This window comes from Buteo buteo, chromosome 15, assembly GCF_964188355.1.
Source record: "Buteo buteo chromosome 15, bButBut1.hap1.1, whole genome shotgun sequence".
In the NCBI taxonomy this organism is placed as follows: Eukaryota; Metazoa; Chordata; class Aves; order Accipitriformes; family Accipitridae; genus Buteo; species Buteo buteo.
This window is the reverse complement of record NC_134185.1, coordinates 21,421,847-21,433,899: the sequence shown is the minus strand read 5'-3', so window position 1 is coordinate 21,433,899 and position 12,053 is coordinate 21,421,847. Positions and strand designations below refer to the sequence as shown.

Genomic DNA, 12,053 nt, shown 5'->3' with positions numbered 1-12,053 from the left:
TTTGGAAAACATGTAGAAACCAACATGGTACAGCATGAGAAAAAAACTGAGTTATAAGGGCAAATCGTCTACAGTGTCAGAGGTGCTGGCTGTCTAGACTAGAAGAGTAGTTTGTATTAGAATATTATTAGGTAGTTAATACGTTTTTAAACAAAGCTTTGTTTAGTTAAGTGCAACACTGTCACTAACACTCCCTGGTCATGCCCAGTCCTCACAGGGAGTCCAGGCCCAGCTGCAATCAGGATTTTAAGCCCTGCTGGCTTAAGTCTTACTTACACTAATGCAAATGCATGCTGCTGCAACACCGTAGGAGAGCCCCAATGCTGCTTTAACATGGCCTTTAGCAGGGACAAGAGTCAGACCCCGCTCTCTTTACTTCATCTACCCATGACAGTTGCACCCTCATAAACTGGGCTGCACCCATGCAAACCAGTTTTCATTCCCACTACAAACTGAGCAGTCGCAGCAGCCGGGAGGCAGAGCGAAGCCCAAGCGGACGTGGGCCAATGTTTTTGGGTGCTCCTCCATCCGTCCTCCCCCAGCAGACCGCTGTCTGTCCTCATCAGCCTTCCAACCTACCTGCTGCCTCCCGCTCCTCTGGGGTCGGGATAAGCAGAAGTCACCTCGCTGCTCGAGTGCCGGCAAGCAGCCTGGATCTACCCTTTTCGGCTCAGGCCACTCAGAAGCCACCAAACCTACCGAAAACTTTTTCCTAGGACTGCGTCCTACCCACTGGTCGCAATCCCGGGCATGCCCACGGCCTCCGCTGCTCCCTAGGGAGAGTCGAAGGTCTCGGAAAGCCGGGGATGAGGCGGCGGGCTGGCCTGAAGGCACGGCAAGGCTGCGAGGGCTGGGTTACGAGCAGCCTCCAGGCAGACCCACGGCACAACACAAAGCGCGAAGGCAGCCACAGAGGTAGGTGTCGAAGGAGAAAAACGGCACCTTTGGCAGCGCTCCCGCCTCCTGCCCTCATTCCAGAGCTCTCAACAGGATTTGGGCACGGAGGCGTCAGCACGGACCCACCCTTCGCCTCGGCACAGGCAGCGGGTGAAGGGACGCAGAAGTGGCACGATCCTGTGACTCACCCCGCGGAAACGCACCCGACGGCACTCGGGTGTACGGCAGCCGGAGGTCGCACAGGCAGAGCCCCGCAGCCACTGCCGGCAGCCTCTTGCCCCCCAAAACTGGCGGGCAGCACTCTCCGGGAGACCCGGAGGCACAAGCCGCAAAGGCCGTGACGGCAAGCTGTCGGTGCCACGTGCCATCCTCCTCACTTCAAGCGGACCGTCCTGCAGCCCTCCGGCAGCGATCCGCAGGCTGCCGCTGCCCTCCTGTCCCAGCGCACATCTCCCTTTACGCGTACTTTGTGGCAACCTCAGCAGCGGGGACAAAATAAACAAGAAAAGCAAAAGAACATCTTGCCAAATAAACATGTTCAAGTGAGAACCCAGCATTTCATAATTCAGCTCTTAAGTACATGGCATGTTGTGATCGAGCAAGCAATCCATTCAATTTGTTAGCACAAGTCTGTTGTAAGAGCTAATTTTCACAAGGCATTTCTTTACCAGTACAAATCCCCAGAAAGGCATTTCTCTGTCAATGAAATCTTACAAAGGTGTTTTACACGAGTAGGAGCATTTAAATAGCCTTTATTTTTAATAGGTACCAGTGTATAGATAGAGCAAATTGCCCCAATAAGCAAAGTCCAGGTAGGGCACACACAGAGAGTTATTAACAAGACACCAACTCCTGACCTGCCTCAAATTCCCTGCAAAGCAGCGCTATGAGCATGTCAGTCCTTGAGCAAATATGCAAGGGGGGTGGCCCAGAGAAAGGACTCCGGCTTTGCAGGGCAAGACGGGCTCCTCCCGGACCTCGCAGCCAGGCACAGCATCAGGAGGGACCATTCTGGCAAAAAGCAATGGCGACACAGCGATACTCTTCTCCTCCAGCCCCACTGAAAGGCAGCTCCCTTGCCGTTTCACCGCAGGGATGAGGCAGAGCACTAACGCGATCACTTGCTTGTTCCCAACCCCTTTCACTGCCCTGAAATTGCTCCTCGTCAGTCCTGGAGCCTCATCGCCTCCACGCTGTATCCCCAACCGAAACGCAGCTATACACTCTGCGCAGTTACGAGCCAGCCCTCCATTTCCCACAAAGGCACTCCATGCACCACGCAACTCCCCCGGCTGGTGTTACGAAGGGGAGGATAGAGAAGGTGAAGTAGGACATAACGTCCCTGGAGCCTCCCAAGACAGGAATGAGGAATTGGGGGATGGTGAATCGAGGAATGGAGTATTTATTTTTTTTAAGCATTGGTATTTGGAAATCGCACGAGTACTCTCTGTTTGTTACTCCCCTCATCTCACAGGTTTTTAGACCAATGACCTGTGACAACCCTTGCCCAACGCATTGCCCAGGAGATAATTTAGGTAACGCAGCTGATGAATACAGCAGGACACAACCTGCTGTTGTTGGAGACCGCACTCCACTCTCAGCGGCTGCGGGAGCCTCAAGGTCCATCACCCTCAGCCACGCAGAGCTGAGGACGCCCTCCCTGCAGGGCACCACGGTGCGCCCCAGCAGCTCCTACGCACCCCCTCCAACCTGAGCTTGTCCTACCCCTCCACCCCCAAACAGGGGCTGGGGCCACATCACCGCAGGCTTCCAGATCTCCCTGCAGTTCCTGGCGAGCTGAGAAGCGTGGCTCTTCCTCCAGCTGCCTCAATCAGGGGTGCAAAAGCTGTACCCACCGCCAGCAAAAACCACTCGGAAACACGCTGGTTTGTGTGGGAAAGCTAAACCGACGTCAAATAAATGTCAAATACACATGGGTAAGGAGTTGGTGCCTGTCAGTGGTGCAATCGTATCCCACACACACAACTGGAACGTCAGGAAACTGGTACAGCCGTGCAGAGAAGCACGGGATACCCCATCCTGACTTCTTCTGAAGCAAGTTAGAACAAAACATCTCACACTGAAGGAAAATCCCCTTCTGTAGACAAGCCACTTTTTAATAATAAGTGCTAAATGGACTATTCAAGCAGGTAATTAATGTTAATTAACATATGTCAGGCCATAAATTGGCTAAATGCACTTCATTTTCCAAGCTTAGTGTGTGGCAATGCTCAGGAAATTGTAACAGAAAAGAACAGCCTAAGTTTGTAGAAGCACAAAAAAAGAGCAAACAAAAGGTTAAGCATAATCTTCACTTAACTCATGGTGTGCTGAGCCAGCACTACTGAAAACTGAATGACTATGCACATTACTTGAACACTTTATTTTGCTCCTGAACCACTGCGCTATGCATGTATTGTAGGCTCCAAGAAGAGCCACATCAAAAAAAAACCCTGCACCTCCCCAAGCGCTGTGTTATCAGGCAGGCCTTTACTGGGATGCTCGCTACGTGCAGTGGGACCTGGATGTGCCTCCTGCCCCAGGACCTGGCGAGGCTGTGGCCCCTTTCCAGCGCCGACTCGGGAATTGCAGTTTTTCACGGCAGGGGGGGAAACGAAACAGCGGTGGGAGGATGCTCAGAGGTCACCCTCCTCCAGAGAGAGTCTGCCTCGAAACGCAGAGGGCCTCGTGCCTTTAAAAGAAACTAACGCTGCCATTTCATAACCCTGCCCTTGGGCACGTTTTCTGTGACAGAGATAGTAGTAAGGTTTTTAAAAAAGCGGGAGAGAAACAAGAACGTGCAAAGATTTTAGTCTCAGTAACAACCTGTATGAGGAAGCACGTTCAGTTTCTCCCTTGGCAAGCCACCACTACACTAAGACCCACTGTAATTGCACTGCAAGTAAGAAACAATCCTCACAAAAGATTTTCCATACTTCCACGCAAGATAGCTGGCTGCCAAAATCTTGCAGGGCACCTTTAGGAGGCTGCCACCTAGAGAAATGCTTCAGCTGTTTATCCTCAGGTTTCCCTTATCTCCAAAGCAATCCCTTCGGCCTCCCTTTGAACCCAGCACACTCACCATAATCTCCTGGGGTGATTTCACGCTTGTTCTCCCCATCCACCCCACGCAAGCTGGCTGAAAACAGCCCGGCCGCTGCAGGGGGGGCCTGGGGGGGCCGCACTCGCCCCAGCGCTGCCTGCCTTCTGCAAGGGACGCCACCGACTCCGGGTTCCTACTTTGTCCACATCAGCACAAAGAGCTTTTACAAAACCACAGGGCTAACCCTAATCGCTCGTCTTTCTAAATGCACCAGCACGTGCCCAGCCTCCCCTAATCTCCTAGGATTACAGCAAAGTGGTGTAGCACCACCAAAATGACCCGAATACAAAATGGCCTCGCGTGTAAGGCACCGCTCCCTTCACCAGGACAAAACCAAGCGGACGCAGGACGTCCGTCCCGGGGCAGGAGCGCCAGGACACCTCTCTTTCCCAGCCTGATAGTCTCAGACAGTGTTTGTTCAAGCCAATACAATACAGTGGATATAAAAGCCACTAAGGTGATTTAATTTTTATTAGCATTAACCATGTACTTTCAAACACGCAGGTAAGTGTAAGAGCCAACCTCTGACTCTCAAGTTTCTTATTTTAAATATGCTCAAATATTGACACTTATAACCTATTACAGACAACGCCGACGTTGCTTGAGTGTTTTAGGTAACCTTCTGTCTCTAAAGAACTGAGGAACGTTGATTCCAGTATTTATCATGCAGATCTACCTCACAGCAATACTATCCGGCATCATTCACTGGAGGTTTCCCGTTCACATCAAAAGTTAAGTTTATCAGAGCCTGTGACTCTTTGCAGCTGATGACATTCACCAAGGCGATGTGTATATATCTGCATTTAACAAGTCCTTCAGTGGAGGTGCTCCTCACTGTCACACTGTGGATCAAACGATGTCAATGATTCTGGGAGAGCTACTCGGTGTCTCTCCTCTAATAGCTGTCACCTGCCTGCATGAGCTGGGGAAAAGTGAGATCTTTGATGTATGTTACAGATATAAAATAATAATGTGCGCTAATACCTACATATGGTTTCTACTGGAAAGTTTAAAAAGTCATTTGTTACTTTGATACTAAAGTATACTCCTCTTTGATACAAGAAGCTTGTTATCTAGTGGTTTCAACTTTGGGGCTGGAACCGCACGTCACTCTACATTGCTCAGCACAAAACTCACTTACAAATGTTATTGCATATTTTGTTAAAGCACAACACAGTAAGGCTTTGATCAGGTAAGATGCTTAAGCAGTAAGTTTAAGCACACAAGTAATCCCAGTGAAGTCCCAAGGATCCATTCACGTGCTTAAACCCGTGCTCGCTTTGGTAGATCAAAACTTAAAATAATCAGGCTACAGTTTGTAACCCAAACCCTTCTGCACAGATGAACAAGGCAGCTCAAAATTAGAAAAAAAAAAGAAAAAATAACAATATAACAGAAGGCTGGAAAAAAATATTCATGCTAGCAGTTAACTGGGAAACAGAGTCTTAAAAGAAAAAAAAAAAGAAGAAAAAGACAGCAGAGAAAAATGAAACTGATGCAAACTCCAGTTTTATGCTGCCACTCCTGATAAAGACGCTGTGTGCCACTCCGAGGAAGGAGAAATAAGAACAGGGAGTGGTGATGCTTCCTTCCCACATCCTTTGCAAAAAGATGGTAAAAAAAGTCTGACACATCTTGCATATCAGTATCTGGCTAACAGATTTAGACATCTGTCTACATTGCTGGCAAATTTCTCAAGTCTTTTCAAGTCTCAATAATTAGAGAAGAGACTCATGCATTTCCTATGCTGAAGCGACTGCAGCCCTTCGGTACATATTGGTCAATAAAACATGGTAAGGAATGATGAAATGTCCATGTACAAAGTTTACAAAAATCTCCCCTTCAAAGTAAATATCCCAGGAGCTAGAATTTATCTTTCATGAGAATGATGAATGCAACAGGTGTAAAACAAATAGGCGTCTGATATAAAAAACAAATCAAAGCAAATCAGCTGCATTTAAATTTGGGTATTGCTGATATCTGCGTATAAAGGACCAGATTCATAGTCTTGCCACACCACTCAACAAAGAGGAAAATAGTCCCCCTAGTGTACTCTTCATGTAGAAAAGACTGTTTCACAAGAGAGTGCTGCAAGAAATTACAAAATAACATTATAGGAAGAGATATGGAAGTACTTGAGCTATAGTGAAACCAGGCACCTCTACTATATACATGGACACAAAGGTGTTTCAGTTTTCTATTTCAAGACTATTGAGTGAAGTGAGTTACTGCATCCTAAATATTTAGGGGGAAAAACTTGGGGTTTTAAGTCAGCACACTAGTTTTGTGACTGCAGGACATCACCCGAGTAACAGATACCTGAATTTGGGAAGACGGGTAGTTCTGGTCACCGAGGAGCTGCGTGGAAGTACCTGCACCAGCCGCCTGGCACAGTGCATTTCACAGGAGTGAAACCAGCTTACCCGCAGACCTTTTCCCCGCCTCCAGTGATGATAAATAAAAATACCGACCCTCCGTAAGTATTCGGGACAGTAAGCGGATATTGAAGTATGTAGCTAAAGCCTTCCCTGTGATTTGGAAGCGTACAGGATTGTATCAAACCAGGCTGCCCGTAGCACACGACAGCGTCCGCAGCGTGCCAGCTCTACAGCGATGCACCGTACACTACTGCCCTAGTTAGCTGTCAGGCAGTATTAGGTTAGCTAACATCCCACCGGGGCCATGGGGAGGGGGAAGCAAAGAAGATTGTTGGGGGGGGTAGAGGGGGGGGAGTATTGGGCAAACCTTATCTGAATTAGCGGAAACGTAATATATGCCTTCCTAACCACATCTGAAATACTCACTTCTGCTTTAATGCCCCAGGCAAAAAAAAAAAAAAAAAAAAAAAAGTGATAGTTGTAACTTTAATTTATAGCTCTTAAAATAATTGTTTTGAGGAGTATAATCCCAGCTATGTTTACGGATTATGGCATTCAGCACATCTCACTGGAAACAGTATTAATATTTCATATATAATAATACATAAGATAATAAAACCAAGTTCTCTTCTTGCCTTTGTTTAAAATGACAATTTTCCCACTCAGTGCCAGAGCAGAATATTGTTAAATGGGATTGCTGCCTTCAAAGACGAATTTAGCTGTGTAAAAATATTCTAAATTAAGATAAAAGCCTTCTGATACAGAACTATCTTCTGTTCATTTAAAATCTCAGTGTAACTAGCAATCTGAAAAAGTCTGATGTGAAAAGCTGACATTAGTTCCTGAAGAGTTGTATTCATTACCTTTGAGAGAAACAAAGATGATAATAACATATAATGTGTTTTAGCATCGGGAGACTAAGATGGAGTCTCTATTTAAGAGTGTTGCCTCTGCACAAACTAATTGACGTTCCAGCCAAGAAACTGAAATAGTCCTCTTCTGAAATAGTCCTCTTCTGAATGTATAAGCATACATTAAAAGAAACTCTAGCCTTGCTAAGGAATTAAATTTTACAGTTTTGGATGCCTGGCAAATTATTAGCTCCTGACCTCTCCTTTGCCCCTTTCCGTATGCCCCTACCACCCACACACAACTGCACCTGCCGTTAACCCGATCGAACGCCTCACCCTAACTTCCAGAGACAGCTCACAGTCACAGGAGAGGCAGAATTTTCTGCTACCAGTGTGCTTGCATCTCCTGAGAAAGGTCATCTTAAAGGCTTGTGAGAAACTTCTGAACTAAATTATATCAGAGGAATCTCAAGGGATCCAAGTTTTTAACATTTTAATTAGCTCCAAGTACCAGTTAATGCTGCTCAGCAAAGGGATCAATATCAAATTAACAGTATAAATTGTCAGAAAAATTGTGACTGTATTAAGCATACTAATCAATGTAAGCACTTCGCGTTGTGGCCCAGATCCTGCTTCAGCTGAAGTGAACAGGAGTTTTGCCACCAAATTCAGCCGAAACAGTATCAGCCCCATTGTTCGGTAAGGCTTCGTTTGAATCAGGTATCGAGAATTTACTGAAAATTCAAAGTATCAGATAAAAAGGCTGGATTCGTCACAGCAGCTGACATCACTGCTTCTGCGTGAAACCAAACAACTTAGGAAGGCACGGGCTGTCATCAAAAGACGTAACCCTTTATCACACTCCATGTCGCACTTGTAAAGTCAGATCAAAATTCAACACCTAATACAGATACAAAAGCTGTAAAAAGGATCTCTGTTTTTAAAGCCTTGTCTTGAATTAGCTATGCCACCAATAAACTTTGTGGTTTTATTTTCCCCAGCCTGAGACAAGTCTGTCAGTGAAATGCTTCCTCTACAGTGCTCCATTTGGAAGGTAAAAATCATACAGCTGTACTTCAATTCCTAGCAGCAAGCCCTACTCAGGCACCAAAATATGAGACAGGGATGCTAATACAAAAACTGCCAGAAATGTTTCATCCATACGGTATTTCTGACTGATTTATACACTGTAAGTTATCCCCTGATCCAAAGCTAGAGAGGTTCAAAGAGGAAATTTAATTTCTCTGTAACACAGTAAAACTTCCCGGCAAATTCGCCTTCAGCCATCCATTCAAAAACTCGGTCTCGGATGCTGCCAGCATTGGCCCTCGGCAGCAACTGAACCGTACCGGGATTTCCCTCTGCAAACAGTATCGACACCAAGCAGCACCTGCATTTCTGTATAGCTGCAAGTACATGATGTTTCCGCGTCCGACAGACACTAATAGATGGACATGGAAAATGAGGAGAAAAAAGCAGTTCTGGAAGTCACTTCAAATGTGCTTTACGTGCAGCACTGGCTGCTGGTAGGCCTTATTAGACTCTGTCTTTGAGAGCAAAACCCTGCCTGCCTGCAACGTGCTTTTGCACGCGCTAAGTAAACAAGCCACAAAGCCAGATATATTTTTTTTCCCTCACTTATTAAAACAGTAGTAATCTTAGCTGCTAACTTGTCGCAATGCTGGACAAAAAAATGCTTGGATATATGGGATTTGTCAGTAGACGGTGCCCGCATACACTGGCACCGCAGGAAACGCAAACCAAGCGTTCCCGTGGCTGAGCGGCCAATAACTCCATGCTTTGATTAACTTTATGAGGAAATGTCAAGACCCGAATTTCCCTCTATGGCCTTTGAGGAACGTGTGGGAAACCACTGGGGTATTTGTTGACGAAAATAATAGAGTTGTTCTGTACTGGAGCTTTGAGGCTCAGACTGACCCTGCACAAAAGCAACTCTGCTTATTTCCAGTACGAGTTACACCACAGGTACCTATAACTTAAACACCACCGCTAAACAAAACCCCAGCCTTAAAAATATTTTCCCCCTCTTTTTCCTTCCCCTCTTTTTCCTTCCCTGGTTACGCACTCGTGCACCAGAGAAGCCAGCTCCGCTCCAGCATCCCCCCTGCTCCCCGAGTTAGCAGCCCTCACCGCTTGCACACAGCAACAGGAAAGAGATGAAACTTTTCTTACCCCCTCCCTTAAAAAAAACCCAAAAACTAAAAGAAAAATAAGCAAAGGCGACAGCACGACCAGCAGCAGCGCCCGGCCGGCTGCCGTCGGGGAAAGCCGCCGGCACACGAACACCCCACCACCGCCACCGCCACCCCCCGCCCCGCTCCGCGGCCGCATCCCCCGCGGGCAGCCCGCCCGTCGGGGCGGGCGCGGTGGGTCCGCCGCCTCGCCGGGACCCCCCGCCTCACCTTCCAGCCGGCCGAGCTGTTGCTGTCGCCCTTGTCCTTGAAGTAGGGCACGCAGCGGACCATCCAGTCGTAGATCTGCGAGAGGGTGAGGCGCTTCTCCGGGGAGCTCTCGATGGCGCGGGTGATCAGGTCGGCGTACGAGAGGTTGCCCCACGCGTTGCGCCGCGACGAGCACTTCCTCGGCGCCGCCGCCGCCGCCGGGCCCCCGCTCAGCCCCCCGCCGCCCGCCGCCGCCGCCGCCGTTCCCCCCGGCGAGAGGCTCGGCCCCTCCGGGGCGCCTCCGGGCAGCGGGGCCAGCAGCCGCGCCGCCTCCTCCGGGACGGCGGTGGCCGTCGCCGCCGCCGCCGCTTCTCCGCCGGCGGGGGCCGCGCTGCCGACGGCCATGGCCGAGCCGCCCCCCTCCTCCTCGTCGTCCTCCTCCTCGGGGATCATGGAGGCGGCGTCGGCGGGCGGCTCGCCGGCGGGCTTGGCTGGGCTGGCCTGCAGCTCGGGCCTCTGCAGGGGCCAGGTGCAGGAGCGGGGGCGGCTCTGCGGCTCGAACTCGGGGTCCAGCTCCACGTCCAGGGGCGAGAGCGGGGCGGGGGGCGACGCCTCTGCCATCTTGGTCTCCCCCGCGGGCGGCTGCGGCGGCGGGGCGCTGCGACGGGGCGGACGGCCGCCGACCCCGCTCCTCCTCCGCCGCCTCCTCCTCCTCCTCCTCCTCCTCGGTGCCGACGGGAGCCTAGCAGGCGGGGGGCCGCCGGGCGGGCATGCCGCTCTCCGCTACGGGCTGGCAGGCTCTCCGCTGCACCCCGAGCCCCGCTCCCCGCGGGCGATGCGCACTCCGGAGCCGAGGGGGAGGGGGGGGTGTGAGGGAGGGGGGAGGGAGGGGAGAGGAGAGGAGAGGGGAAAAAAAAAAAAAAAAAAAAAATCAGATTAGGAGCCGGAGCGGCAGCGCAGGGCGGGCAGCGCGGGGCCGGGCGGTGCCGGAGGTGCCCGCGGCGCTGCCCTCCGCGCCGGCGGAGCGGCGGCCGCTGCTCCCGCGGTGCGTGTGTGCGTTTGTTTATGTTTCACTCCATGCGGATGCAGAAGTAGCTCCAGCGGGAACCGCGCTGTATCCAGCCGGGAGAGGACCCCCACCCCCACCCCCGGCGCCTCCGAGCTGGCTCCTCGTCGCTTCCGCAGCTATCTTCCCTCTTGGGGGGGCTGGGGGGGGTGGTCCTTTGCCCCCCTCCCTCGGCAGGAGGGCAGGGAGAGCGGTCCTTCAGATTACGCCGAAGACTTTTCTCCTTCTTCAGAACGCCCTAAAGGGAGCCGAAGTCTTAGCACACATCCAACTGCATGCTAGCGTAAGCCTGTCACTTTGCGGAGCCCCCCAAGCCACACGCAAGCAACCCCCCAAAATCTCGCAGCCGACGGAGCAGGGGGCGGGAGAAGGCCACCCCGGGGGCTGGTCGGTTACAAAAAAAAAGATAATAAATCCTTCTTCTCGCAGGGAAAAAGCAAACACAACGGGAACAAATCAAATCGCCAGTCTTCCAACAGGTCCAGAAGCTTTAAGCCCTCCCTAGGGCTGCCAAAGAGAATAGGTTTTGTTCCAGCATCAACACCACATTCATAACCTCCTTGCTCCTGCTGCTGCCATCTTGACAGTTTCCCCCCCCCTCTTCACTCAAGTCATTTAAAAAGCGCAGGCAGAAGAGGCAGGGAGAGCCACATCGGGAGGGGAGGGCGAGGGGGAGAGGGAGGGGGGGGAATCAACAGCCACCTCCACACCGTCAGAAATCGGGATCCGAATTCACGGGAGGAAGAAGCAGCGCTGCTGCATGGTTCCTGCTCCTCCTGCTCCTGCGCCTTCAGCTCCGAGGAGCCTTCCCTTTAAAGGCGAAGGAGGGGAAAGCGGCAAACCGCCCGCTCCCTCTGCGAGCAACCGGCGAGAGGCAACCGATCCGCCCGCGCCGAGCCAGCCTGCCGCAGCCCGCCCGAGCAGCCTGTCACCCTGCTCGCCGCCGACTTCCACATCCCTCCTCCTAACAACCACCGGCAGCAACACAAAGTTATAGACACACGCAGGGAGCCTCAACCTAACCGCACCGCACGGCTCGGCCCGCCCACGGGCGGAGGGGCGGGCGGCGTCCGCGCAAGGGGCCGCCCCGACGGGGCGGGAGCGGCGGGCCCCGGGGCGGGGGGAGCCGCCGGGGCTGGAGGGGCTGCGGGGACTCGGCGGGGAAAGCGCCTTCCCCGCCGCTCCGGCGCGGCCCCTCCGCCCGAACCGCCGCGGCCCCGCGTCGCCCGGCTAGGCGGGAAGCGCTCAGGTCCCTCGGAGCATGCGGTAACTCTGCCCGAGGGTCGCGTTAGCCCTGGCTCCCTGCGCTTACGGGAGTTTAAAGGGCAAAACCAGGGGCAACCGTCTCGCTTTTCC

The 12,053-nt window shown here is 51.7% G+C and overlaps 1 protein-coding gene across 4 annotated transcripts in view; it reads right to left on the bottom strand.

Annotated features, from left to right (window-relative positions):
* FOXO3 (forkhead box O3) overlaps positions 1–11,726 on the bottom strand; it is a 96,614-nt gene extending 84,888 nt beyond the window's left edge. The window contains exons 1-2 of one of the 4 annotated variants that reach the window (XM_075046733.1): positions 11,400–11,726; positions 9,653–10,935 (exon numbers count right to left, since the gene is read on the bottom strand). In XM_075046733.1, coding sequence (XP_074902834.1) covers positions 9,653–10,252 — 600 coding nt within the window. In that variant the 5' untranslated portion in view covers positions 10,253–10,935; positions 11,400–11,726. Of the gene's footprint in view, positions 1–9,652 lie in introns of all 4 variants that reach the window. The other 3 variants (XM_075046735.1, XM_075046734.1, XM_075046732.1) reach the window with 3 other exon arrangements.
* Positions 11,727–12,053: the final 327 nt, after the last annotated feature.